The sequence below is a fragment of the Garra rufa genome, chromosome 4 (assembly GCF_049309525.1).
Source record: "Garra rufa chromosome 4, GarRuf1.0, whole genome shotgun sequence".
NCBI classification, from domain to species: Eukaryota; Metazoa; Chordata; class Actinopteri; order Cypriniformes; family Cyprinidae; genus Garra; species Garra rufa.
Window position 1 is genome coordinate 19,640,881 of NC_133364.1, and position 26,356 is coordinate 19,667,236.

Consider the following 26,356-nt stretch of genomic DNA (forward strand, 5'->3'; position numbering starts at 1 on the left):
TTATTAATTGAGGGTCATTTTTTAAGATTTTTTGCCCAAGCAAAGTCTCTGAGAACCTGACACATTGCACTTCTGGAGACTCAAGGTAGGTTGCAGTTCTGGAAAACGGTGGCGCTGGAGACTAAATGGTTCCTGATGGTTTCATATCTAATTCTTAACCTTAAGGCCGTGTTCACACTTGCCGTCCTTTTTCAAACTGCCAGCGTCTGTTTTACATTCTAATCCTATGGAGTAAACCGTCTTTTCAAAAAAGCCCTAGCGCTTTTTTTAAACGCCACCGCCGGCGTCTTTTTTTGCAGCTCAGAGCGTCTTTTTAAGTTGAAAAAAGTTGAACTTTTTTTAAGAAAACGCCCTACGTCAAGCGCTTTTTTGACAGCTGACCAATGACTAGTGAGTAGCGGGACCTATCGTTTCCATAACAACAAAAACAACAAGAAAAAACGGAGAAGTTGCCGGTAGATAAACTTATCGTACTAGTTTCGGAGCACAAGGAGTTGTATGATATGAGTAAACAACTCTATCGTAATATACATCACAAAGAGGCTCTTTCTCGACATTTCTTCACCACACAGCACTACGCTACTGTTGCAGCTGTTGTTATAGCAACAAAAGACGCACTCGGCTGCTTTTTGTAACAGAACGCTGCCAGCTTTTTTTTTTACTAAAAAAACGCCCTAGTCAACTTTTTCTTGTGAAAAAAGACGCCAAGTGTGAACACGGCCTAACTCTTACTTTTTTTGCAATTAACATGCATCTTTTCTTCTCCACCTGTTTTTTTCTGACAATGCAGACGCAACGAGCGTTTTGCTGTCCAGTGGTCATGTCTTAACTTTGCAAATTCTAGTATTGCATTAGTATTGCATCCTTCTCATGGGCATTTAATGGAGTTAAATCACTTTTTTGGCTCATTTTATCTGTAAATGAAAACGTGCCTAATAATTCTGCACACCTGAATATAAGGAGTTTTTCACTTCCAGCCTTCATGGACAATTAAATATCACTTATAAATAATTAAATACAAAATGAATAGTAGTTATTAAGATTGATGTGGTTTGGAACTGGTCAAATGTGCTGGGAAAAAAAATATATGATTAGAATATCAACGTGCCTTATAATAATTATGCACACGGTGTAGCCAGTCATATCCAATCGTATCGCGATGGAGGCATGATTTTCCCCCATTCATTTTCAATTACCCCCCAACAAACCCACTGCACGCTTTAAAGGTGCCATAGAATGGAAAACTGAATTTACCTTGGCATAGTTAAACAATAACAGTTCAGTATGGACATGACATACCATGAGTCTCAAACACCACCATTTCCTCCTTCTTATATAAATCTGGTGTTTGCAAAAGACCACTGAAAAATAGGTCAATTCCAACATAACACAGACTATTATGCAATAGCCCCGGGAGCGTTAATAGTTATGCCCCCAACATTTGCATCGCCCAATCATCATTAACGTCAGTACATCAGTAAAATAAGGCGAGCCACTGAAGGGACATGGTTAGCTTAATGCTAGTGGTAGCCTGTTACATTGCAGTACATAAGATTTCACTTACCACATAAACAGAGAGATGACTGTGCTGATGATGGTGAATGACGGAGAAATGACTGCGCTGATGATTGGCGAATGATTTACAGATCCTGAGTATCACTGACAAGCATCTAAACTTGTGTGGTAAGTACTTGTGTCACTGCAGTATAACGTTACACAGAGCACATGCGATCACAATAGTGAGAGTAAAATGTCGCTGATTCAAAACAGCAGATTCAATAAACCGCATATTAAAAGCGGCTAGAGCTCCGTAATTAAATATATATTTCCTCCATGTGCAAGCTATTGAGATGAGCAGCTCTGTGAAACAGCCAATCAGAGCAGAGTCCCTCATTAATATTCACGGACCTTCCAAATAAGGCAATAACAGAGCATTTCATTCTAGGGACAAATCCTAGGGTTGTAAATGGACCTGTAAAACCGTTTCTGGAGAATTTTTGCCCTTTCCTATGCCATATACCTTCTATGTAGATATCAGAGAACAATTTAAAATATTGTTTCAATGCATTATATGGCACCTTTAAAAATCAATGGGCTCAGGGGAGGCCTTAAACGATAAGAAAAATCTTGACAGTTCCTGGTCACCATTCACTTTAATTATACTGAAAAGAGCAGCACGAACATTCTGCTAAACATCTTCTTTTGGTTTGCATGGAAGAAAGAAAGTAAACAAAATTTTCACTTTGGAGTGAACTATCCCTTTAAAAGGCAATAAATAGAGACTAGAGAGCAAGACATGAATTAAATATTCATGAAAGTATTCAAGAAAGAAAATACACAAGAAAGAAAAGGTAAGGAGAATACTGTAGCTTGTGCTTCACGCTGTGTTTGTTTGTATCACACACAAAGAATTACATGATATTAGCATCATTAGCATGACAAACTTCAAAAAACTCAAGGGGCCGAGGGCATGAAATATGCAATCTGCATCATTTAGCTTGTCACCATTTCATCAGCGGTGTTACAGTTTAATCGCCAAAGGGGTTCTCAGCATCCAGCTGGGCGCATGAAATTATCTTTTATTCCTGAACTGCTATTAAAGAGAAAATGGAGAATATGTTATGACCACAGGGCTTTGAGAGCCTTCGGGAAGATTTCAACAGAAGACACGTACCAGAAGGTCACTGATGAGTGTGTGTGGGCTACATTTTTAGTTCATTTTTAGTGAGTGTAAACACACACACATTTGATCACACTGCCAATTAAACACTTCTTAATTTAAACTCTCACAAGTACACACCCACACACACTTCAAAGGTCAGTAAAAAGTAGAAAAGGACACATCATGATGGCATGACCCTCTCCAACCATCTCTTCCAATGACGGCAAGTTGGTTGCTTTCACAGCTCCTCTAACACACTGGCATCAAATTTCAATTTTGAATTTTAATTTCACAACACTTGAGGGAAAACTAGCAGGTCGGTCCTCTGTACTGTGTGAATTCAGTCCAATGGCTGTGCTTCACATTAAAAGACATTCTGACAGCTTTGACTATCTCTTTCATCAGAGGCTGATATACTCTTCTACTGATGTCTTCTACCACATTCGTTTTTTTTCACAGTAATGTCTGTCATTAAAATAGACAAAAGCTATGTAGACGCTTAGTACTAACATGAACACTGTCAGTTGTAGGTCTTTGAAAATGACGCATGTTTCAAATGCAGCCTGAACTTCTTTTAGCTCAGAGACTTGATCTTGCATAATTGAGTGTGCATCATTTTTCCACAACTGAGTACATTGTGTTCATAAATTTACACAATACAACCAGAATCTGTGTATTTATTTAAAAACAGAGAGAAGGTTCCATTATCAAATGATCACCAGCATCTTGCAATGTCAGAAAGGGCAACAAGATTATCAGAACCACTTACAGCTAAATTAATCACAGTTGGGCGTCAACACAAATAAACTGTGCCACACACACACATACACACACAACCTAAAGCATCTAAAATATGTACCTATAAGCCTGTTGAGCCAGATAAAGAAGATAAAAAAGGGCCTCTTGTGGTTATTTTTCTGTTTGTTGCTCTGAATATCAGAGATATTTGCACGGTTATTCAAATCAGTTTAGTCAAATGTCACTAAATTTGCATTTAAGTTGATTGAATAAGCTTTAACCGGTTATGACAGGTTTATATTTTGTTTCTCTTTTCCATGCAACCTGAGTGAGAAAGCACACACTTGAGAATAAGGTCACGCTGTCTTTAGTGTTTATGTGTGTGCATGTGTGAACATAGCTGATAAAGCATCAAGAGGATTTCTGTCCACACTACAGGTCAAGAGCTCCTACTGTCCACATTTATGTGCACAAAAGAACACATTTCACTGTGTCACTCTGCTTTTCTATAAAGGTTAATTACATTTTTAACAAATTTAATTATGCATTGTCCTCTGCCAGGCAGATGCAGATCAAGAATCAATTCTTGACCAGAAAGCCTTGTTAAACAGAGATTCAATCAGGTAAAACAATTGTTGTAGTGTCCAAAACCACATTTTCAAATAATGCGCTACAGCTCTGCTCCAAGACCCTCTTGTCTGCTGACAGCTACCTTCTAAGGCAGCATCTTAATCAAAATGGAACCTCATAAGTGACCCACATTCAAAATTATTTATATTATAATGCTTAAGGATTGTTGCAAACTCTACTGGAATCAAAACATTTCAGTTAACATGTTGCAAGTCTAACTAATCAAAACCCTGATCACAAGCATAAACTACATACATAGCAGACACAAATGTTGAATTATATGTTTCTGTTTTGGATTAAATGGTATAAATCTTAAATGTTTTATTGTTCACTTAGATTGTTACTAAGCTTTCTGGGAGAGTTCATCACAAATGCTTTTTGATTAATTGTGGCCTCGATTTTGATTAAAAGCATGTATCATAATTATGCAGTCATTAGGTAGAATAGAATAAAATAGAATAGAATGTCTAATTGTCTTATGAATGTGTGCCAGTGAAAATGCTGCCTAACAATCCTGTTTAGGCAGGCAGGTAGTGGAAAAGAACTTATATTTGTAATGGTATGAAGAATAGAATAGAATAGAATAGAATAGAATAGAATAGAATAGAATAGAATAGAATAGAATAGAATAGAATAGAATAGAATATCTATTTGCCTTGTGACTGTGTTTTGATGCTGCCTAAAAATGTTGTCTATGTTGGCAGCTCACTAATTTTTTAATCAGAACTTATATATAGAATAGAATAGAACAGAGTAGAATAGAATAGAATAGAACAGAGTAGAATATCTATTTGTCTTTCGACTGTGTTTTGATGCTGCCTAAAATTATGTCTAGATAGGCAGCTCATTAGGTTTTAGAACAGAATTTATATTTCGTGTAATATAGAATAGAATAGAATAGAATAGAATAGAATAGAATAGAATAGAATAGAATAGAATATCTATTTGCCTTGTGCCTGTGTTTTGATGCTGCCTAAAATGCTGTTTAGGGAGGTAGCTTGGAAGATTTTAGAACTGAACTTATATGGCATTGAATAGAATAGAATAGAATAGAACAGAATAGAATAAAATAGAATAGAACAGAGGTAGCTTGGAAGATTTTAGAACTGAACTTAAATGTCATGTAATATAGAATAGAGTAGAATAGAATACAATAGAATGTCTATTTGTCTTAAGACTGCATGTCTATGCTGCCTAAAAATGCTGTCTATGTGGGCAGCCCACTAGGTTTTTGAAACAGAATTTATAAATAGAATAGAATAGAATAGAATAGAATAGAATAGAATAGAATATCAATTTGTCTTTAGACTGTTTCGATGCTGCCTAAAATGCTGTTAAGGAAGGTAGCTTACAAGGTTTTAGAACTTAACTTATATGTCATGTAATACAGAATAGAATGTCTGTCTTAAAACTGCATGTCTACGCTGCCTAAAAATGCTGTCTATGTAGGCAACACACTATGTTTATAAAACAAAATTTACATATAGAATAGAATAAAATATCTATTTGTCTTAAGACGGTTTTGATGCTGCCTAAAATGCTGTCTGGGAAGGCAGCTTACAAGGTTTCAGAGCTGAACTTAAATATTAAATCTAATATGTAATAGAATATAATATAATGAAATAGAACTTACATATAGAATATAATATTTATTTGTATTTCAATGCTGCCTAAAATTGTCTAGACAGGCAGCTCATTAGGTTTTGGAACATAACTTATATTTCATGTAATTTAGAATAGAATAGAATAAAATAGAATAGAATAGACTAGAATATAACTTATATATAGAATAGAAATAGATAGACAGCTTATTAGGTTTTGGACAGAACTTATATGTCACATAATATAGAATAGAATAGAATAGAATAGAATAGAATAGAATAGAATAGAATAGAATAGAATAGAATAGAATAGAATAGAATAGAATAGAATATCTAGTTGCATTGTGACTGTGTTTCAATGCTGCCAAAAATGCTGTCCAGGGAGTTAGCTTACAAGGTTTTATAACTGACCTTATGTCATGTAATATAGAATAGAATAGAATAGAATAGAATGTCTTAGGAATGCATGACAGTCTTAAGACATTCAGTATTAAGACATTCTATTCTATTCTATATTACATTGCTTTTTAAGTTCAATGCTGTCTATGTAGGCAGCTCACTAGGTTTTTGAAACAGAACTTTAGAACAGAATAGAACAGAATAGAATAGAATAGAATAGAATAGAATAGAATAGAATAGAATGTCTTAGGACTGCATGACAGTCTTAAGACATTCAGTATTAAGACATTCTATTCTATTCTATATTACATTGTTTTTTTAAGTTCAATGCTGTCTATGTAGGCAGCTCACTAGTTTTTTAAACAGAAATTAATAGAATAGAATAGAATAGAATAGAATAGAATAGAATAGAATAGAATAGAATAGAATAGAACAGAACAGAATAGAATAGAATATACACCACATTATTAGGACCAGTTTAATCACAGCTTAATTACACAAAGTCATCACAGGAGCAGCTCAATTTTAAATTAAAGTGAAGATCTCCCTGAAGTAACCTGAGCTTAAGTTTCTTGCTGAATCACAGCAGCTCAAAAACCAGCTCTTTCGGGGTTTGAACTCACAACTTTTCAGCTACCAGCCCAGGCTATTAACCCCTGGGTTACGTCTCCTTATGAACAGAGACTTCATCAATGCTGTCTTATGTTGAGATTTAAATGCAGCTAGAGGTAAATGATCCCTCATCAGCCTCTTCCTTTCTCCCAGGGGAACCAGAGGCACACCTGGATGGGCCTTAGAGCTTATGATTAACAGACGTGACTAGACTCCTCTCCGCTTGTGCTTCAAGCAAATGAGGAGCTGAATTGGCCCATCAGTGTGCCGGAGCCCTCGTCAGCTCTGATGGAAGCCCACTTCAGTGATCATGAGTGCTGTGTGATGATTTAGCTACCACTAATACACTGCTGTGTCACACATGCAGCGTTCTGATGCCATGTAGCGCAACAGGTTTTATAACCCACATTTAGTTGGAAATCAGATTTCATCTGGTTCATTTGCATGCATAACTTGGCGGCAGGCTCTATTTTGCGACAATGACCAGCTGGTTGTAGATTAGCATTATTTTTTGCATAAAAGATTTAATCTGAAATTACAAAATAAGCAAGAGAGTCACAAGTGACTTATTTACCACCAGACTGCACTTAGCAGCACTAAAGCACAGTTTGAAATGGAAAAAAACTAAATCAACCTTTAGGAAAGCGCACTGCACACGTCATGTGCCCGACTGGGGCATTGTGGAGTTTGTTGTTGGAGACAGTGGGGGAGAACATGCACAGTTGTGTTTCTTTCTAATCCAGTGGGTTCTCAGCATGCAAGCAACACGGCCCGAAAGAGGGCCAGCGCAGATAAACGAGGGATTGTGGTCGACTGAAAAGAGGACAAACATGACTCTGATAGGATGCACTGAGCACTCAGTCGGGGACGAAAAAAGGGCCCATTCACACTCTTCTAAGAGAACAAGTCACAAACAGAGAGCAGGAAACCAACAGAGAGAAAGAGACCTTGCAGAAAAGAGACAACATCATATACAGTGGCCTCAAACAAATAACCTAAGCCACAGTTACAAACGTATGTCATGTGCATTAGATATAATATCTAACCAAGTAGCATCTGTAATCTATGGAAGCCCATTTCTGCAACTAAATAAAAAATAAAAAAGGTTATTGCAACTTGTTATCTCACAATTCTGACTTTTTTTCTCTCAGAATTACGTGATATAAATTTGCAATTCTGAGAAAGTCGCAATTGCATGATATAAACTTGCAACAGTGAGTTATAAAGTCAGAATTGCAAGATATAAACTTGCAATTTTGAGAAATAAAGTCACAATTGCATAATATAAACTTGCAATTGTGAGATATAAACTCGCAATTCAGAGAAATTAATAATAATTAATCATGAATATAATTAATTTAATTCATTTTTTTATAAATATTTTGCTTTGTGAGCTTCTGTAATTGTTATTTTTCAATAAATGCCTTGGTTTGATAATGCAATCATTTTCATACACTTTTAGGCATGTCTTTTTAATTGTCTGGACACTTTTTGGGAAGATAAAGCTTGATCTTACTATACTACAACTGATGCTAATCAAATAAAAACCCTTAAGTTTGAAGAAAGAGCGAAAATGAGAGTGGCTTGGGACAATTGCATATCAAAGCATGAAGAGAATCCGCCTGTCGGGCATGTGCATATTTATAATAGCCGTATAATTAAGATGAAGAATGCTCAGTATCTTAGCGTAGATGTAAGACAGTACTGCTCTGTGTGTGTGTGTTTGTGTGTGTGTGTGTGTGTGTGTGTGACTCCCACACACAGATGCTGCGATAGTTACAGCCAGACTATGTTTTATCTAAAAGAGCACCATTAACCTTGAGAGCAGAACAACATAATAGACTCTGTGTGCTTGTGTGTTCCTGTATGTGTGTGTGTGTGTGTGTGTGTGTGTGTGTGTGTGTGTGTGTGTGTGTGTGTGTGTACCTGGGGGCGGATGACTCTCTCGATGTTCCTCAGGGCCGTATCAGGTGAAGGAGGCGAGCAGTCAGGAGTCAGGCCTGTAGAGTCGTCACCATGGTTACCTCGCTCTGCATCACTGACCGACACATGTGAGAAGTGGCCTTCAGAAAGACAAAATACAAAGAGATTGAGATAGACTGAAATTAAAACCACATGATTCATACATTAAAAACAATGAGCCTGAAGGACAGAATTGAGCAGACAAATGTATTCCCGTCATTGATTTTAAAGAGTCACTGGCATAAAGTGCTCCTTTTGGGAAGCAAAAGGGCTTTTGGAAAGAAATTAAATGATGCAGAAATTCAATGAAAGCACTTCCAGCAATAGCTGGAAAAGACTCTGAAGGAGACCTATGTGTCTTCAATGCTAATGAAACAGCTGAACACTGAGCATTTAACGCAGTGCTTTTGCACCAATATCTTTAACTATCTGAAAGCCATTGTGTGACACACACAGAGGTGAAGCACCTTGTTGTTTTATTCTAAATTGGGTTTTTGTTTTTAGCATATTTTGCTCTAATATTCAGGTTGTGTCAACTATGTCAGCTTTTGTCAGTGTCAGTTGCTACAGAAAATAATTTCAACTCTTCCCTTATTTGTAAAAACAAAAAAATTGCTCTTACATTGTTATGTATGTGTGCTCCATAAGTCCAATTCATACTGACTAAAAAACTCCAACAAACTCTATCAAACACTAACAAACTCCAACCAACACCAACAAATACCAACAAACTCTAACAGACACCAACAATCTCCAACAGATCTCTAACAAGCTCCATTAAACATCAACAAACTCCAACCTACACAAACACCAACAAACTCCATCAAACACAACCAAACACCAACAAGTTCCAACCAACACCAACAAATGACAACAAACTCCATCAGATAGCAATAAACTCCTACCAACACCAACAAACTCCATTAAGACACCAACAAACTCCATCAGATAGCATTAAACACAATCAACACCAAAGACCAACAAACTCTAACCGACACAAACACAAAAAACACCAACAAGCTCCAACAAACTCTATCAGACACCAATAAACATCAACAAACATCAAACAAACTCCATCAGATGCCAATAAAGTCCAACCAACAAGCTCCATTAGATACCAATAAACACCAACCAAATCCATCAGACACCAATAAAATTCCAACCAACACCAACAAACTCTGTCAGATGCCAATAAACACCAAAAAACTCCATCAGAGACCAACAAACTCCATCAGATACCCATAAAAATAACAAACTACAACAGATACCAGCAAACTCCATCAGACAGCAATAAACTCTAAACAACACCACAGACTAACAAACTCTTACCAACACAAACAGAGACAAACTCTAACAAGCTACATTAAAAACCAACAAACTCCAATTAACACAAACAAACATGAACAAACTCCATCAGATACCAATAAACACCAACAAACTCCAAAAAAAACACTCCATCAGACAGCAATAAACTCCAAACAACACCACAGACCAACAAACTATAACCGACACAAACAGAAACAAACTCTAACAAGCTCCATTAAAAACCAACAAACTCCAACTATCACAAACAAACAAAACAAACTCCAACCAACACCAAAAAACTCCATCAGGTACCAATAAACACCAACAAACTCAATCAGATACCAATAAACACCAACAAACTCAATCAGACACCAATAAATGTCAACAAATTCCATCAGATCCCAATAAAATTCCAATCAACAAACTCTGTCAGAAACTAATAAACACCAAAAACTCCATCAGACACCAACAAACTATATCAGATACCAATAAACTCCTACCAACCCCAACAAACTCCATCACGACACCAACAAACTCCACCAGATACCCATAAACATCAACAAACTCCAACAAAAACACTTCATCAGACAGCAATAAACTCCAAACAACACCACAGACCAACAAACAATAACCGACACAAACAGAAACAAACTCTAACAAGCTCCATTAAAAACCAACAAACTCCAACTAACACAAACAAACATGAACAAACTCCATCAGATACCAATTCACTCCAACCAACACCAACAAACTCCATCAGATACCAATTCACTCCAACCAACACCAACAAACTCCATCAGATACCAATAAACTCCAACCAACACCAACAAACTCCATCAGATACCAATAAACTCCAACCAACACCAACAAACTTCATCAGATACCAATAAACTCCAACCAACACCAACAAACTTCATCAGATACCAATAAACTCCAACCAACACCAACAAACTTCATCAGATACCAATAAACTCCAACCAACACCAACAAACTTCATCAGATACCAATAAACTCCAACCAACACCAACAAACTTCATCAGATACCAATAAACTCCAACCAACACCAACAAACTTCATCAGATACCAATAAACTCCAACCAACACCAACAAACTTCATCAGATACCAATAAACTCCAACCAACACCAACAAACTTCATCAGATACCAATAAACTCTAACCAACACCAACAAACTTCATCAGATACCAATAAACTCCAACCAACACCAACAAACTTCATCAGATACCAATAAACTCTAACCAACACCAACAAACTTCATCAGATACCAATAAACTCCAACCAACACCAACAAACTTCATCAGATACCAATAAACTCTAACCAACACCAACAAACTTCATCAGATACCAATAAACTCCAACCAACACCAACAAACTCCATCAGATACCAATAAACTCCAACCAACACCAACAAACTTCATCAGATACCAATAAACTCTAACCAACACCAACAAACTTCATTAGATACCAATAAACTCCAACCAACACCAACAAACTTCATCAGATACCAATAAACTCCAACCAACACCAACAAACTTCATCAGATACCAATAAACTCCAACCAACACCAACAAACTTCATCAGATACCAATTCACTCCAACCAACACCAACAAACTCCATCAGATACAATAAACTCCAACCAACACCAACAAACTTCATCAGATACCAATAAACTCCAACCAACACCAACAAACTTCATCAGATACCAATAAACTCCAACCAACACCAACAAACTCCATCAGATACCAATAAACTCCAACCAACACCAACAAACTTCATCAGATACCAATAAACTCTAACCAACACCAACAAACTTCATTAGATACCAATAAACTCCAACCAACACCAACAAACTCCATCAGATACCAATAAACTCCAACCAAAACCAACAAACTTCATCAGATACCAATAAACTCCAACCAACACCAACAAACTTCATCAGATACCAATAAACTCCAACCAACACCAACAAACTTCATCAGATACCAATTCACTCCAACCAACACCAACAAACTTCATCAGATACCAATAAACTCCAACCAACACCAACAAACTTCATCAGATACCAATAAACTCCAACCAACACCAACAAACTTCATCAGATACCAATAAACTCTAACCAACACCAACAAACTTCATCAGATACCAATAAACTCCAACCAACACCAACAAACTTCATCAGATACCAATAAACTCTAACCAACACCAACAAACTTCATTAGATACCAATAAACTCCAACCAACACCAACAAACTCCATCAGATACCAATACACTCCAACCAAAACCAACAAACTTCATCAGATACCAATAAACTCCAACCAACACCAACAAACTTCATCAGATACCAATACACTCCAACCAAAACCAAAAAACTTCATCAGATACCAATAAACTCCAACCAACACCAACAAACTTCATCAGATACCAATTCACTCCAACCAACACCAACAAACTCCATCAGATACCAATAAACTCCAACCAAAACCAACAAACTTCATCAGATACCAATAAACTCCAACCAACACCAACAAACTCCATCAGATACCAATAAACTCCAACCAAAACCAACAAACTTCATCAGATACCAATAAACTCCAACCAACACCAACAAATAGGCCTACCAACAAACTCCAACTGACACAAGCAGTTTCAAGATGTTGTTTGTATACTGGTGACAGATGGCAATACCAAAAAGCACCAAAATTGTTATCATACCATATGGCACCAGCATTGTTACATACCTTTCTTGAATTACGTTAGAAAAACCCTGATGCAGGAATATTGCAGTCTTTCAGTAGCATATAAATCAAAACTCAATGGTTTTAACCATCTGACACCATTACAGTACCATGGTACCACGATTGCACTTTTACACAGTTGCAACTTCTGTTGTATTGTTCTGAAACCTGTGAGAACAATACTATCAACAATAACATACAATTATAATTAACAATGTCAGTAACAAGATCTCATCCCTCAGATCAGCACACACAACACACTGTAAGTGTGTGTGTGTGTGTGTGTGTGTGTGTGTGTGTGTGTGTGTTGGTTTCAAGACACGTAATCTGAAAATAGCACATGTACTGTATATACATTCACACACACACTGCAGTGTAGGAGTGGGATCGCATTATCGTCTGAGCAGATTTCCCTAGAGTGGGATCACTCTCTGTGAATGAGGGATAAAAAAAAGAAGAAAAGAGAAAGAAAGAGAGTAGAACGAGGTGAAGGGTGGGTTACATCTGACTCCTCCACCAAATTACTGAGAAAAACCCTTCCTATCAATCACACACAGCTCATACTGTGTGAAAGCCAAGCTGTTCAGAAACGGTAACTCCATCCCTTTAGGTGCAATCTCTGTTTCTCCAGTCCTGCATGAAGGAATGCAGAAAACAGTATGGCATGATTACATTAGCTCTAAACGAGTGACTACCAAGCCCTACAGCATCCATGCGGACAAAACCAGAGACAAATCCAAGCTGCATTCATTTATTCAACACCCTCCTCATTTTCCTTTCCTTCTGTTTTTCAAATCAGTTGATTGCCAACTAAAAGGCAGGAGATGAGCAACAAGATCTGCCATAGTCAAAACACTAGAGACTTTAAGCGAAAGCATCATTTTCCCCTGTATTCACAGTAAACAAGCACATAATTAGGCAATAAAACACATCAAATCCAAGCATACACATACTGTACATTTACTTAGTTATACAACAGGGACAAAACAGTCACCAAAAATGACTAATCTGACAAAACCTCACTTTGGAGATATCCCCAAATGGAAAGAAAACGAAAAATTTCTGTTCTGTTTTCCATTCCTTTTTTTTTTATCTATTTCTTTCAGCTTAAAAAAAAAAAAAAAAAAAACTATTTTTTAGCCCTATTCATATGGCAATTGTTTCTCATGTAGACGTCCATAAAAATAAAATGGCACCTCAGTGATAAAACTGTGGAGAAGAGTTTCTGTAATCCTACCAACCCAGGAACGTGCTGCTCATGTGGACAGTTGCATGATTGTCTGCTGCAAATACAATTTATTTTATTTACAAATGTATTCTTATTATTGTGTAAAATTACATTTTAAATAATACTTATTACTTATTATGTAACATTTATTCTTACTATTCCAAGTATATTTTATTATATATACCTGTTTATTATTTGATTATTTACATCTCCTGTTACAAAATGGATGCACTACAGTTTGTAGTATATAACTATATGCAATATTGTTATGCATATAATTGTATATAATGTGTAATTGTATTGCACACCCGTTGCTGTCATAATAATGACCCATTTAAATTGTTTACATGCTTTTCTTCTCTTTCTTCTTTTTGTTCTTAACAGCTCCCACTCACTGTGGTGGAGCTGTTATGAAATATTGTTATTGTAAATACTTTCCAGCATTCAGTAATAGACATGCATGCAAATTACAGCGAATGGATGTACAGTGTTCAGCAGTGGTCAGAAAGGATTTAAAAGAGAAGTTCACTTTCAGAACAAAAATGTACAGATAACTTACTCACCCCCTTGTCATCCAAGAATTTCATGTCTTTCTTTCTTTAGTCGTAAAAGAAATTATTTTTTTGAGGAAAAAATATCAGTATTACTGTCAATATAATGGACTTCTATGGTGCCCCCGAGTTTGAACTTACAAAATGCAGTTTAAAGTGCCCCTATTATGCCATGTTTAAGGTAGTTAATATTGTTGTAATAGTCTCTTAAAACAGGTTTACATGTATGCAAGTTCAAAAAACACTTTAGTTTTCTCAAAAATTAGATTTAATTTTACCCCGTTTCTAAATGATTCGTAAACGACTCGTGTGAAGCAGTTCGAAGAATCAGTCTCTCTAAACCCCTCCTTTCCGTGAGCCCTCACCGCTGTGATTGGTCAGATGGTGCAGTCCTTTTGGATTGGTCTACCGCTTCAGCGCAAAACGAAACGCCCATTGGCATAACTGAATGACAGCTGTGGAGACCTGTCAATGCATAGAAAAGATAGCCTCGATTTTACCCTATCAATTCGAGCCGGAGTCTGACGATGAAACGGTTGAAGTGGCACATCGACAAGAAACTGTTTTGCAAGCACGACTGGAGCAGGACGTTTCTCAGTGGGTGTCATATTATAACTGTGGAAAGTGCTTGAAATTTGCTTTTGAAAGCGAACCGGGCACACCTCTACGTTGTGAACTTCAACACTGTAACGTAGCCTACAACCCATAACACTGCGTTAAGCCATCGTTTATCATTATCATTACTTAAACTAATAAGGCAGACAGACAGTCAAGCTGCATCAATCACAATTTTTAGACTACATTGCACTCACAGCTGAACAACAGAACTACAGAAACGCAAGTTAGCCGCTTACCAAGACATGTGCGGGGTTGTTACACACCATAACGTACACAAAGACGTATTTTGAACGATCGCTAGAAAATACAATCATCAATTATTAATCATACTTACAGGTAGAAGTTCAGAGGAGCAAGCCGGTCCAAATAAACTGGGCACTGATCCATTTTTTAAAACCAAGCGTTTGGTGAATCTCGCGTTGTAACGTTACTCCCCAAGATTGGAAAAACAGTCATCAGTAAAATGACGCGAACACAACACAAGATTGGCATTGGACTGCTGAGGTGTTGAAAAAATTAATGTTAACCACTCATTCTTGGTAGTTTCATCTTTCGGAAGGGCATATAAAACAAATTCACTCTCACAGCGCAGGGCGTCTTCTTGACATGATGTAACGTTAATCCACGTGAAAATGGTAGGCCTACTGTTTGTGGGCGGGCAAGTTGTTCGCGAAATTGAACGTGGGCGGACATTATGCAAATGTATAGCTCGTGACGTATGGCCGTTACAGAAAAAAGATTCGAATTGCTGACGACTCGTTTAGGCGAATGTGAGCCGACTCTTTTTTTGGTAGACAAAAACTTCATTTATAGTGCACTGTCGGCGTCACAACTTTGCAGATAGTTTATGTTCACATACAGCTACATGACACACTACATGAAATATCATATTTGAAAAGGCATAATAGGGGCACTTTAAATGCAGCTTCAAAGGGCTCTAAATGATCCCAGGTGAGGAAGAAGTGTCTTATCTAGCGAAATGATCAGTATATAAAAAAAGTATATAAAAAAGTATATAAATAATTGATCATTTCACTGGATAAGACCCTTCTTCCTCAGCTGGGATTGTTTAGTGCCCTTTGAAGCTGCATTTAAACTGCATTTTGAAAGTTCGTTCAAACTCAGGGGCACCATAGAAGTCCACTATATGGAGAGAAATCCTGAAATGTTTTCTTCAAAAAACCTAATTTCTTTAAGATTGAGGAACATATGGATGACAAGGGGGTGAGTAAATTATCTGTAAATTTTTGTTCTGGAAGTGAACTCTGAATTCTGAATCGATTTCTTTGTATACACTCTGCAATTAAATTACCACACAATCTTGATGTTTGTCAAAAAACAGTAGGTAATTTGGTTGGGGATTTTTATGCCTTATGTTTGGAGAAAAACAGACATTCTGGATTCGCATGGCAATAAAATCATACACTAACCCTTGTTAATGCTGAAAATAGCTTGCGTCCCCATGAGAAATAATAACTGTCCGAATAGGGCTTTAGTTTTAGTTTAGTTTTAGCAACATTGTTCTGGAGCTTGACAGTCCCAGTCCTCATTTACTTCCATTATACATAAAAGAGCCAGAATATTCTTCAAAATTCAAACAGGGGCTCATGAAAATACAAGCCTCTATAGACATTTCTACAACAGCGTAATTGCATACCTTACTTTCAAAGTGAAATGTTCAAAGAGTGGCACTAAAACACATTTTCAGTGTGACCGTGGCATGTTTTTATTACATTGGTACAGGCACGTATTGCTGCGCTTCTATTACGCTGCTTGAGGTACATATTGCAGCTGTTCAGAATTCAAATATCTGGGGAGTGTCTCTAAAGGTTAATGCTCTATCATGTTGGAAATATCCCCTACACTAAACATGCACAGTAAAAAGTTTTCACCAGACGCAACTTAAAAACCTAAGTTCAGCAGCTTTCCTTAAAATATTAAGTTAAATCAGCTTAAAACCACAAGTCATTTTAACCTATTACAATAAAAATGAGTTGATTTAACTTGTGAGTTGAAATGACTCACAAGTTAATGAATTTAACTTAAAAATTTAAGGCAGCTGCTAAACAAAAGTGATATAAAAACGTTGATGCAGCAGTGCTACTTTAATCTTAGTTTCACAGGGTTTGTACCGGAGCTCTTCATTACTCAAGTGCAGCGCCGTATCACGTGAGCTACCGAGAATTACAAACTACTAAATTACAAAACTCACGCATATGAAACTGTATCAGTTTTTAAATTGCGCAGGATGTTAAAATTGTTTTGAAGTCATAACACAATGTTCTGCAAGTAATTGTGTGAAGATTAGGCTTTATTAATCAAAACTCTGTACCTGTAAATCACACTTTATGTGAAAAGTTTTACTGCCCTTAGTGTTCATTTCAACTGGAAACTGAAGTAATTTGTACATATAGATAAGCTTTTTCAGTTTTGCAGAAATGTATATAGAGGCACAAATGCAAGAAACAACATATATTTGGGTTTCATGCGTGTTCAGAACAACCTAAGGGCGGGTAAATAAGTTGTAATAACAGCTAGCTTTATATAAAAAAACAATAAAAGTCTATGTTATGTCCTCATTTAGTTTGCTAGGTAAATGCATGTCTAGAAAAGACAATGAAAGACACCATCCGATGGCGTAAAAGCCATTTAAACGGGCCTTGGGTAATCATAGATCATGCTTGATGGTGTTTGTTCCTGACTTCGCACACATTTGAAACGTTAGCATGTTTCACAATAACCCACCACTGTGGCTCAGAGATAAGACACACTCTTTGTTGAATATTTCAGACCTCATCTCACACATACGCAAGCACTTTAACCAACATATGTCAGCCTTATACTCTTGACACTGAAATGATATGGTATAATGGTATTCTGTATTCATGGTGAACCCTGAGCAGATTAATGAATTACAGAAATACCATTAAGTCAGTCAGGTCCACATGGACACACACTTCTACACGCGGCTCATTTCTTCCCTCACACACCAGTGTCATGAATACTGACGAGCTCAGTTCCTCTAGTATGCAAATGATGGTGGAATATTCATGAACCGCTAAACTGAGCACCGTTAATAATTGAAACAAAATGGCAGACTCGATTGTCGCTTGCACACACGTTTATATTTGTACTTTCTTTATTGATGCCTGTCAGTGTCCCATTTAAAACAATGTTCGCGGTGGATCAAAACACTCGTCCTCGCCGGGGGGATCGTACGAGCGCAGTGAGAAAGAGAGATCCTAACGGAGCTGGTGGGAAAGAGTGTGACTGTCAAAACTGCTCGCAGCTGTTTTTGCGATAACAGCGGGCGGCTCTGTGACTGCGGTAGGAAGCTCAGTGGGGCTTGACCCTGTTGGTAATGGGCAGGAAACCGGGGATGAACTCGACTTGTGTTTTACTCTTTCAGCCATTAGCCATTAACCTCTCTGAGCTGCAGTACTGAAGGAGAAATGAGGCATGTAGGAGCCATGGGAACATTGAAACTCTTTAGACACAGATGTTGAAAGATTAGCAGGCCAATACTCCATCTGAACAGAAATATGAATATCCAAATATATTATTATGTGCAGTTTCGGCACAACTACCAAATTTGGTTTGATACTGGTCCACTCTTCCACAGTTTAGCCATAACTTTGACGCCAAGGATTGTCAAACGATTTTCAATCGGGTTTTTATCAGGACTCAAACAAAACAATGACACTTCCTCCTCTACCTTTCACTGACTTCTTTACGCACTTGGGCCTCAGTTTTTCCTCAGTCTGACGCTGAGCAAAATGTTTCCCAACAGACCCAAATAAATTCAACTTGCTCTCATCACTAAAGTGAACTTTGGATCAGTTCTTCTCTCTCCACACAACATGCTCCTCAACAAAGGTGAGCTTAGCCTTTTATTTCTTTCTGCTGATGAGAGTCTTGATCACTGTAGAGTATGCTTTTAGTCTGACTTCTCTTAAACATGCCGAGACAGATCCAGACCCTGTTCATCACTAAACTGCCAAGCAATTCCAGCTGCAGTGCTGAACCGATTCCCCATTGAGACTCTATGCATTATCCTGTCTCCTCTTGCATTTTTCTTACGTGGAAGCCTTTTTTTGTGAATTAGTTTCAGTGTAAACCTCCAATATTCAAGAAACCACAGATTTAGACAACCCAGGCTCATTGGAAATACGTGCCTCTACATACATTTCTGCAACACTGTAATTACGTACCTTACTGCACATTATGCGGCAGTTTTAAAGTAAAATGTCCAGAGAGTGGCGCTAGGTATGCATTGCAGCTGTTCAGAATTCAAATATCCAGGTAGTGTCGCTAAAGGTTAATGCTCTATTGTGATGGAAATAGCCCCTACACCAAACCCAACCGATAGTTAACAAATGCAAAACTGATTTAAAAACGAATTTGTTGACGCAGCCGTGCTATTTTAATTTTCTTATGCAGATTTAAGCTGTTTTGTCAAACCTGCGGTTCATACCGGAGCTCTTCAAGTGCAATGCCATATCGTGTGAGCTACCAAGCAAACCTACAGAATTAGAAAACTCACACATATGAAGCTGTATATGTAACGACAACATATAAAAGTATTAGTTACCCTGTTCAGCACTGAACTGGCTAGCAATTCCAGCTGCAGTCCTGAACCGATTCCCCATTGAGAGTCTCTGCATTATCCTGTCATCTCTTGCATTTGACGTGGACAAACCAGCCTTTTTTGTAATGAAATTTGTTTCATTGTAAATCTGCAATATTCAAGAAATCACAGATTTGACCAAACCAGCCTCACTGGAAATACATGCCTCCATACACATTTCTGCAACACCATAATTACGTACCTTACTGCAAATTTTGCGGCAGTTTCAAAGTAAAATGTCAAGAGTGTGACGCTAAAACACCCATTCAATACATGATTATGGCACGTTTTTCTTGTGTTAGAACAGATATTGCTGTGTTTTTATTACACTGTTTAAGGTACGTATTGCAGCTGTTCAGAATTCAAGTATGTGGGGAGGGTTGATAAAGGTTAATGCTCAATCGTGTTGGAAATATCCCCTACACCAAACCCAACCCTAAGCCTAACCAATAGTGTTAACAAATACAAAACTGACATAAAACACATTTGTTGATGCAGCCATGCTATTTTAACTTTCTTAATGCGGATTTGACTTGTTTTGTCAAACCGTAGTTACACAGGGGTTTGTAGAGGGGCTCTTTAAAACTCAAGTGCAACAACCTACTGAATTAGAAAACTCACGTATATGAAGTTGTATATGTGATGACAACGTTCAAAAGTATCCGTTTTCAAATCACGAAGAATGTTAACTGTTTTGAAACCATAATATAATATTCTGTAAGTAACTGTGTGAATATTAGGCTTAATTAATCAAAATTAATGTACCTGTAAAAATCTTGTTAGAGTATTGTCTTGTAGAGTATTGTATTTTCATTTCAACTGGAAACTGCAGTGATTTGTACATACAGGTACGTTTTTTTGAGTTTTGCAGAAATTTATAAAGAGGCACATATTTCCAATGAGCCTATGTTGGATTTGGATCGACCAACTTCTCTTGAGATGACAGAAAAGGTCATCTTTGGCCTTCATCTTCTAGACAACCTCCTGTCACAGGCTTTCAGCCCACCATTTTCAGTGAAAACTGGAGAAATGCTGCCAGTTAAATAGAGCTTGTCATATAACAATAAGGAATAAGGAAATTAGCACCAGGTGCCAGATTAACACCAATAACATGGAGGTATCTGTAAGTGTTCTCTAGAGTTCTTTACAAATCTCTTATTTGAGTTTTAATATGTGCTTTAGAATATATTTAACTCTGGAAATATGCTTAAAAAACTGCCTCTCTACTCCTGTAAATAGGCCTAAGCAGTGACCTTGAAATTTAAGAAATCATAGGTTGCTCTCTAATTTTGATCTCTACTGTATATTAATAAAAATCAAATTTCTATAAATATATATATATATATATACAGTGGTGTCCAAAATTATTAGAACACTAATAATGTAACTAATCATAGTTAAATAACTAATAATAACTAGCACCTAAAAATGGTTTTAAGTCAGTTATTTCTATCTTCCTGTAGTGTGTCAGTAGGAAATATCAGTTTACATTTTAAAACATTCATTTTGCCATTAATTGATATAATCCAGTAAGATTTTGGTTTGCACAAGGAGTCTGGCAACAGCTCGTGCTCCACACAGAGATCTGATCTCATCCTCATCCAGTCTGTCTGGAATGACATGAAGAAACACAAAAAACTGAGACAGACTAAATCCAGAAGATCTGTGGCAATGTCTCCAAAATCCTTTAACAAACCTACCCACAAAGCTACAGTATACTGTTAACAATTTTAGGCACTTTTGTATCAATTAGGATGCTGTCAGAAATAATGTGATAAATAGATTTTCTTTATTAATTAACTTCTATTAACTAAATTAAATCAACATTTGGTGTGACCATCCTTTACATTTAAAGCAACTTTTGCCCTAGGTGCACGGATAGTTTTTCAGGTAGGTCTCTTAGCATCTTGGAGAAGTTGCCACAGTTCTAATGGATTTAGTCTTTAATGTAATATAAATTTTATATATATATATATATATATATATATATATATATATATATATATATATATATATATATAAAGCATCATGCGTTAGTTCAGGCAGGTCTCGTAGTCAAGCTCTGCAGGCCCCCATCAGCTGATTAGACACCCAAGCTCTCTATTGGCAAATCACAAACAGGGTGCCTTATTTAAACACTGCTTTCATCAGCTTGCTTTGCTGCTTCCTCTGTATGCTGCTAACAACCCACCCCCTTCCCCATCTCCTCCTGTTTCTTGTGTCTAACTTAAAACAATGTCATTCTGTTGTCATTGTTGCATGCTCTGTTCCGGGGGTTTGTGCTACTCTACTATTCTTAAAATAGGAGGGTTGCCCCTGAAATGGCTGCTCCTTCCCTGTCTTGGCTTCCATGGAGCTCATGGAAAGGACAGGGAACTTGGAACAGAGCCATACCGCCAAATGTAACTTTAGTATTATGCAAATAAAAAGTCGACTAAAGTTTGCCAATGAGTTTTCTTTTGACTTAAGAGTTCCTGACTGAAATATATATATATATATATATAATTGAACACGACTTGCTTATCAAAGATAAAAAAAAAGAGGAAGAAGAAGAAGAAAAAGACAGAAGAGAGGGACACAGAAGAGATAAATAAACAGGAAAAGACACACCAAAGCAGCTGTAATGGGACTTATGCTGCACCACGTCTTGATTCTTTCCACCTAAATCCGTTTTTTGACAAGCTGTCACTTAATAAATCCTCAGCAAATCCCACACAGTCAGTCTGATCGTGCAACATAACACAATACTGTTGCAAAAACTGTCTGGAAACGGTTCCTTAGATGATAACAGCCAGTTAAGAAAAGACTTAGCTAACTAGTTTCCTGCCCTGTTGCCTGTTGCATCTTTTTTTGTTTTAAACCCATAATGGTTTAGTTTTGAGCTTGTGAGCAGCTCTTACAAAACATTTCACAACCACTTTGTTGGTTGCAAGTCATTATTCACCAGTCATGGTTAACATTTGTGCACAGACTTATACAGGATATGACTTAGAGAGATGAACTATGAGCACATATTTCTGTTTCTCGTATTACTTGCACATTTAAATGAGGAAAAAGGCAGGATGAAAACTTGATTTAAAGTCAAAATGCACACTAAAAATCTGTCCTTGGAGAGCATGAATTCATTCAACCCAAACAGTGATCATCCCGTCATAACGGAGATGTGCAAGCATCTCTATTTATTCTCCGGATATACCGGTGTGAGTGTTTTGATTGGTCCTGTGCTCTCCTGCAGCACGAAACTGCAGTGTTGACTGTAATCAGGCAGAGAAAAGAGTCCTGCAAGCTGTGATTTCAAGCTTGTGGAGATACAGAGAGGCCAAAAATAGAGCTCAAAATCCATGAATGTTCACGCAAACATCCGCACAAGCACAAACAGTTAAAGTACAGTATCACAGGAAACAGTTTCAGTAAAACACACACACACACACAGATGGAGTGCAGTCCCGCAGGACTGTGCTGCTACATTAATAGAGTTGTCTGCGAGACAAACAGTGACTGCGGCTGCATCAGGTGTGAATCACTGGCCTACAGGCAACACGGCTCACTGCGTCTCCATGACAACTTGCAGGTGACTCACCAACCTCTCTGGGTAAGGCTAAAGCTGTTTCCACGACAACCCTAACCCTTACCGCAGGAATGATGCCAGAGGAAAGAACTGCGGCAGAGGCTGTAACATCCCAGCGCTACACTCATCTACCTAAACACTAACACAAGGGGAGGAGGAGGAGGGCACCATGGGGCCTAATGTTCTGTGTTTGTCCAAAAATACAGCATGGACAGCTGTTTTGTTAAGTATTTATATTGTGCTATAACTAATGAAGGTCTTCAGGAATGCTAGAAACTTCCAAGCAGGTGGTTTTAAAGTTGGTTGGAGCTACACGTGATAATATATAGAATATAATATATAGAATTCTAGACTAGAATAAAATAGAATAGAATAGAATAGGAAAAGAAATGGTTTGTGAAGCATTTATACATATTTCAATAACAACAACAATAATAAAAATTATAACAACTATTATTATCATTATTATTATTATTATTATTATTATTATTGTTGTAACATTGTGAGAAACTCAAAAATATTCACTAATTATTATTCATCATTTTATAATATGTATAATATAAATTATGATGATTATTATTATAATTATTAATAATACTATTGTTATACTCTTATTTTAATATAATATAATAAGACAATACATTGTTTGTGAAGCATTTATACATATTTAGACATTATTATTATTATTATTATTATTATTATTAATTATAATTATTATTATATGCTAGGGATGTAACGGTATCAAAACTTCACGGTACGGTAATACCTCGGTATGAATGGCACGGTACGGTATTTATTGAATCATTTACAGGAAAAACAAAACTAATGAAGAGACTCAAAAAAAGTGCCAGAAGTGTTTATTAAACAGTTTACATGAACACTGAACATATCAATGGCATAAAAATTAGCCATCTATCTGTAAACTTTGAAACAGGAACTTAAATTTTTCAGTTTTAATAACAAAAAAATATTAAACCATGTAACCACGTTACTTTTTTTCGCAGTACTTTAGCCTACTTTATGTAATCACGAAAACGTTAATTTCAGTGGAAAAATAAGTCCAAAACTCTCTATTTTAACATTTTGAACAATAGGTCTCTACAATTCTTATGTGTTTTATTTTTTCTGATAATCAAATGAAAACATGAACATTTATTTATTTTTAATTAAATGAAAAATAAACCCCTTTTAATTTTTGGCAAACAAACAGAGTTTTACTGTTAAAATCCATCCATGGAAGAAAAATTATATTCAGTTTAAAACGTTAAAATAATAATTGTAGTATTTTTTTTCTACAATTAAGTGGTTAATCTTCTTGTAATATTTATTTTTTATTATATATATTGTTTTATGTAAATTATTTAAATAGGAATATATAAACACCTACATTATACTGTACAAAAGAAATACAAGACTTTTATTTTGACAGGTTGCCGTGAAGTTTCTGTGTGTACATGATATGATGCTAGTTTTCTTAAATGAAACGGTAAAAGTGACACTAACAGAAGCTTTGGAGATTGAGTTTATCTGTTCATGTGAGATGCAAATGCCAAAAATTAGCGGGAGCATCACGCGTGCTTCAGTATGAGTGTAGTAAAGAAAAAAAAACGCGTCTCCACCATTCATACAGACAGAGGCAAACGGAACATGCAGGATTCATATTAAAACGGTCTTTTTGCATTTCAGTTTTCACAGACACTAGTCCATATCGCGATTTGAATTAAGTGACAGACCAACTTTTGATTTATTAATCCAAAAATCAACAAATTCCGTGGCATTCCGCGCTATAGTAAATTCCGTTTTTATGAATGGAGTCCTGCGTGTTTTCGCGGAAGAGACATTGTAAACGCGCCATCATGTAGAGACAGAAATTACATGCCTTCGTGTAAATAAGATAAATAACATAAGGCAATTTAGTTTGTTTAATAAAAGAACAATGTATAGACCTGTTCTATATGAAAGATAACCTTAAACAGGCCTGTAGCCAGCCTAGCAGAAGGGGGGGTTCTTTTTTTCAAAAAGTGGACCTTTTTCTGTTCCCACCCATTTTGTATTTAATTATGAGGTTCAAATAGCCTACTTCATTTTGGTGACTTCTCATGCACGTTTGTGCTGGATTAGCATGTCTATTGGTATCTTAATAAGCATGATTTTTGATGCACGAAACATATTTACTACAATTGAGGTCAAACTTACCAAGATCATTTACTACCTTATTCAGTAAATATACACAAATACCTAAAGCAATTAATAAATAGCCACAAGAGACACTGTGTAATGCAATAAATGCACAGATCCTTTACACTGACACACTTCCAATTAAGTTTATGTTTGTAAGATTTAAATAAAAAAACTTGGCTTGAGCCAAAACATCAGGGGGTAATGGTGCTGCATGGTTGAGGGCTCACATCATGGTCATGTAGAATTTAGAGAGACAATGGTGGGTGAATGTGTATCCCTCTAGGGGGGTCCGGGGGCATGCCCCCCTGGAGAAAATTGTATACATTTTAAAGGTAAATCCATTCATTTGGTGCATTTTGAGAGTTCAAAAATAAGAGCAACAACTATGTTCAGTGTGCAAATTGAACAAGAATAATAAAAAAGTTGATGACAATTTAAAAAGGGTCCAGAACTGTCTTTAGTCAGAAAGTACCGTGTTCTTCCTTGACCCATGCTACACCACAGCACTGAGTTTTCTGGACCCCTTTCAACCTCTGGGCCCTGTGCAGTGTCCTCCTTTTCAAAACACAAATATCAAGAAAGGAGTTTTATTTATTTATTTAGGCTTACATGGTATCTGCAAAATTATGGCTTTTTGTTTCCTATTTTAAGACCTGCAGAAATAGAATTAATATTGAATGAGCGGGATAAAGCAATGTCAGGTAAAATATTAAACCTCCATCATGATTTACAGCTCAGATAATGTTCATAAAAAACAATAACATCTGTAAAAATTATAACAAGCTCATTTTTGTATGGTGAAGTTTAATTATTCTGACTGTTTGAGTTATTAAAATGAACCCTTGCTAGTAGCATACATTATAACTAGTAAAAACACACACATAGGCCTATAGCACCTCAACACCATGGTATAAAAAT

At 36.6% G+C, this 26,356-nt stretch overlaps 1 protein-coding gene across 4 annotated transcripts in view; it reads right to left on the minus strand.

Annotated features, from left to right (window-relative positions):
* The window catches only part of anks1b (ankyrin repeat and sterile alpha motif domain containing 1B), a 258,420-nt gene that overhangs the window by 117,090 nt on the left and 114,974 nt on the right, over positions 1–26,356 (minus strand). For all 4 annotated transcript variants that reach the window (XM_073838818.1, XM_073838817.1, XM_073838816.1 and 1 more), the window contains one exon: positions 8,569–8,705. In XM_073838818.1, coding sequence (XP_073694919.1) covers positions 8,569–8,705 — 137 coding nt within the window. The remainder of the gene's footprint in view (positions 1–8,568; positions 8,706–26,356) is intronic.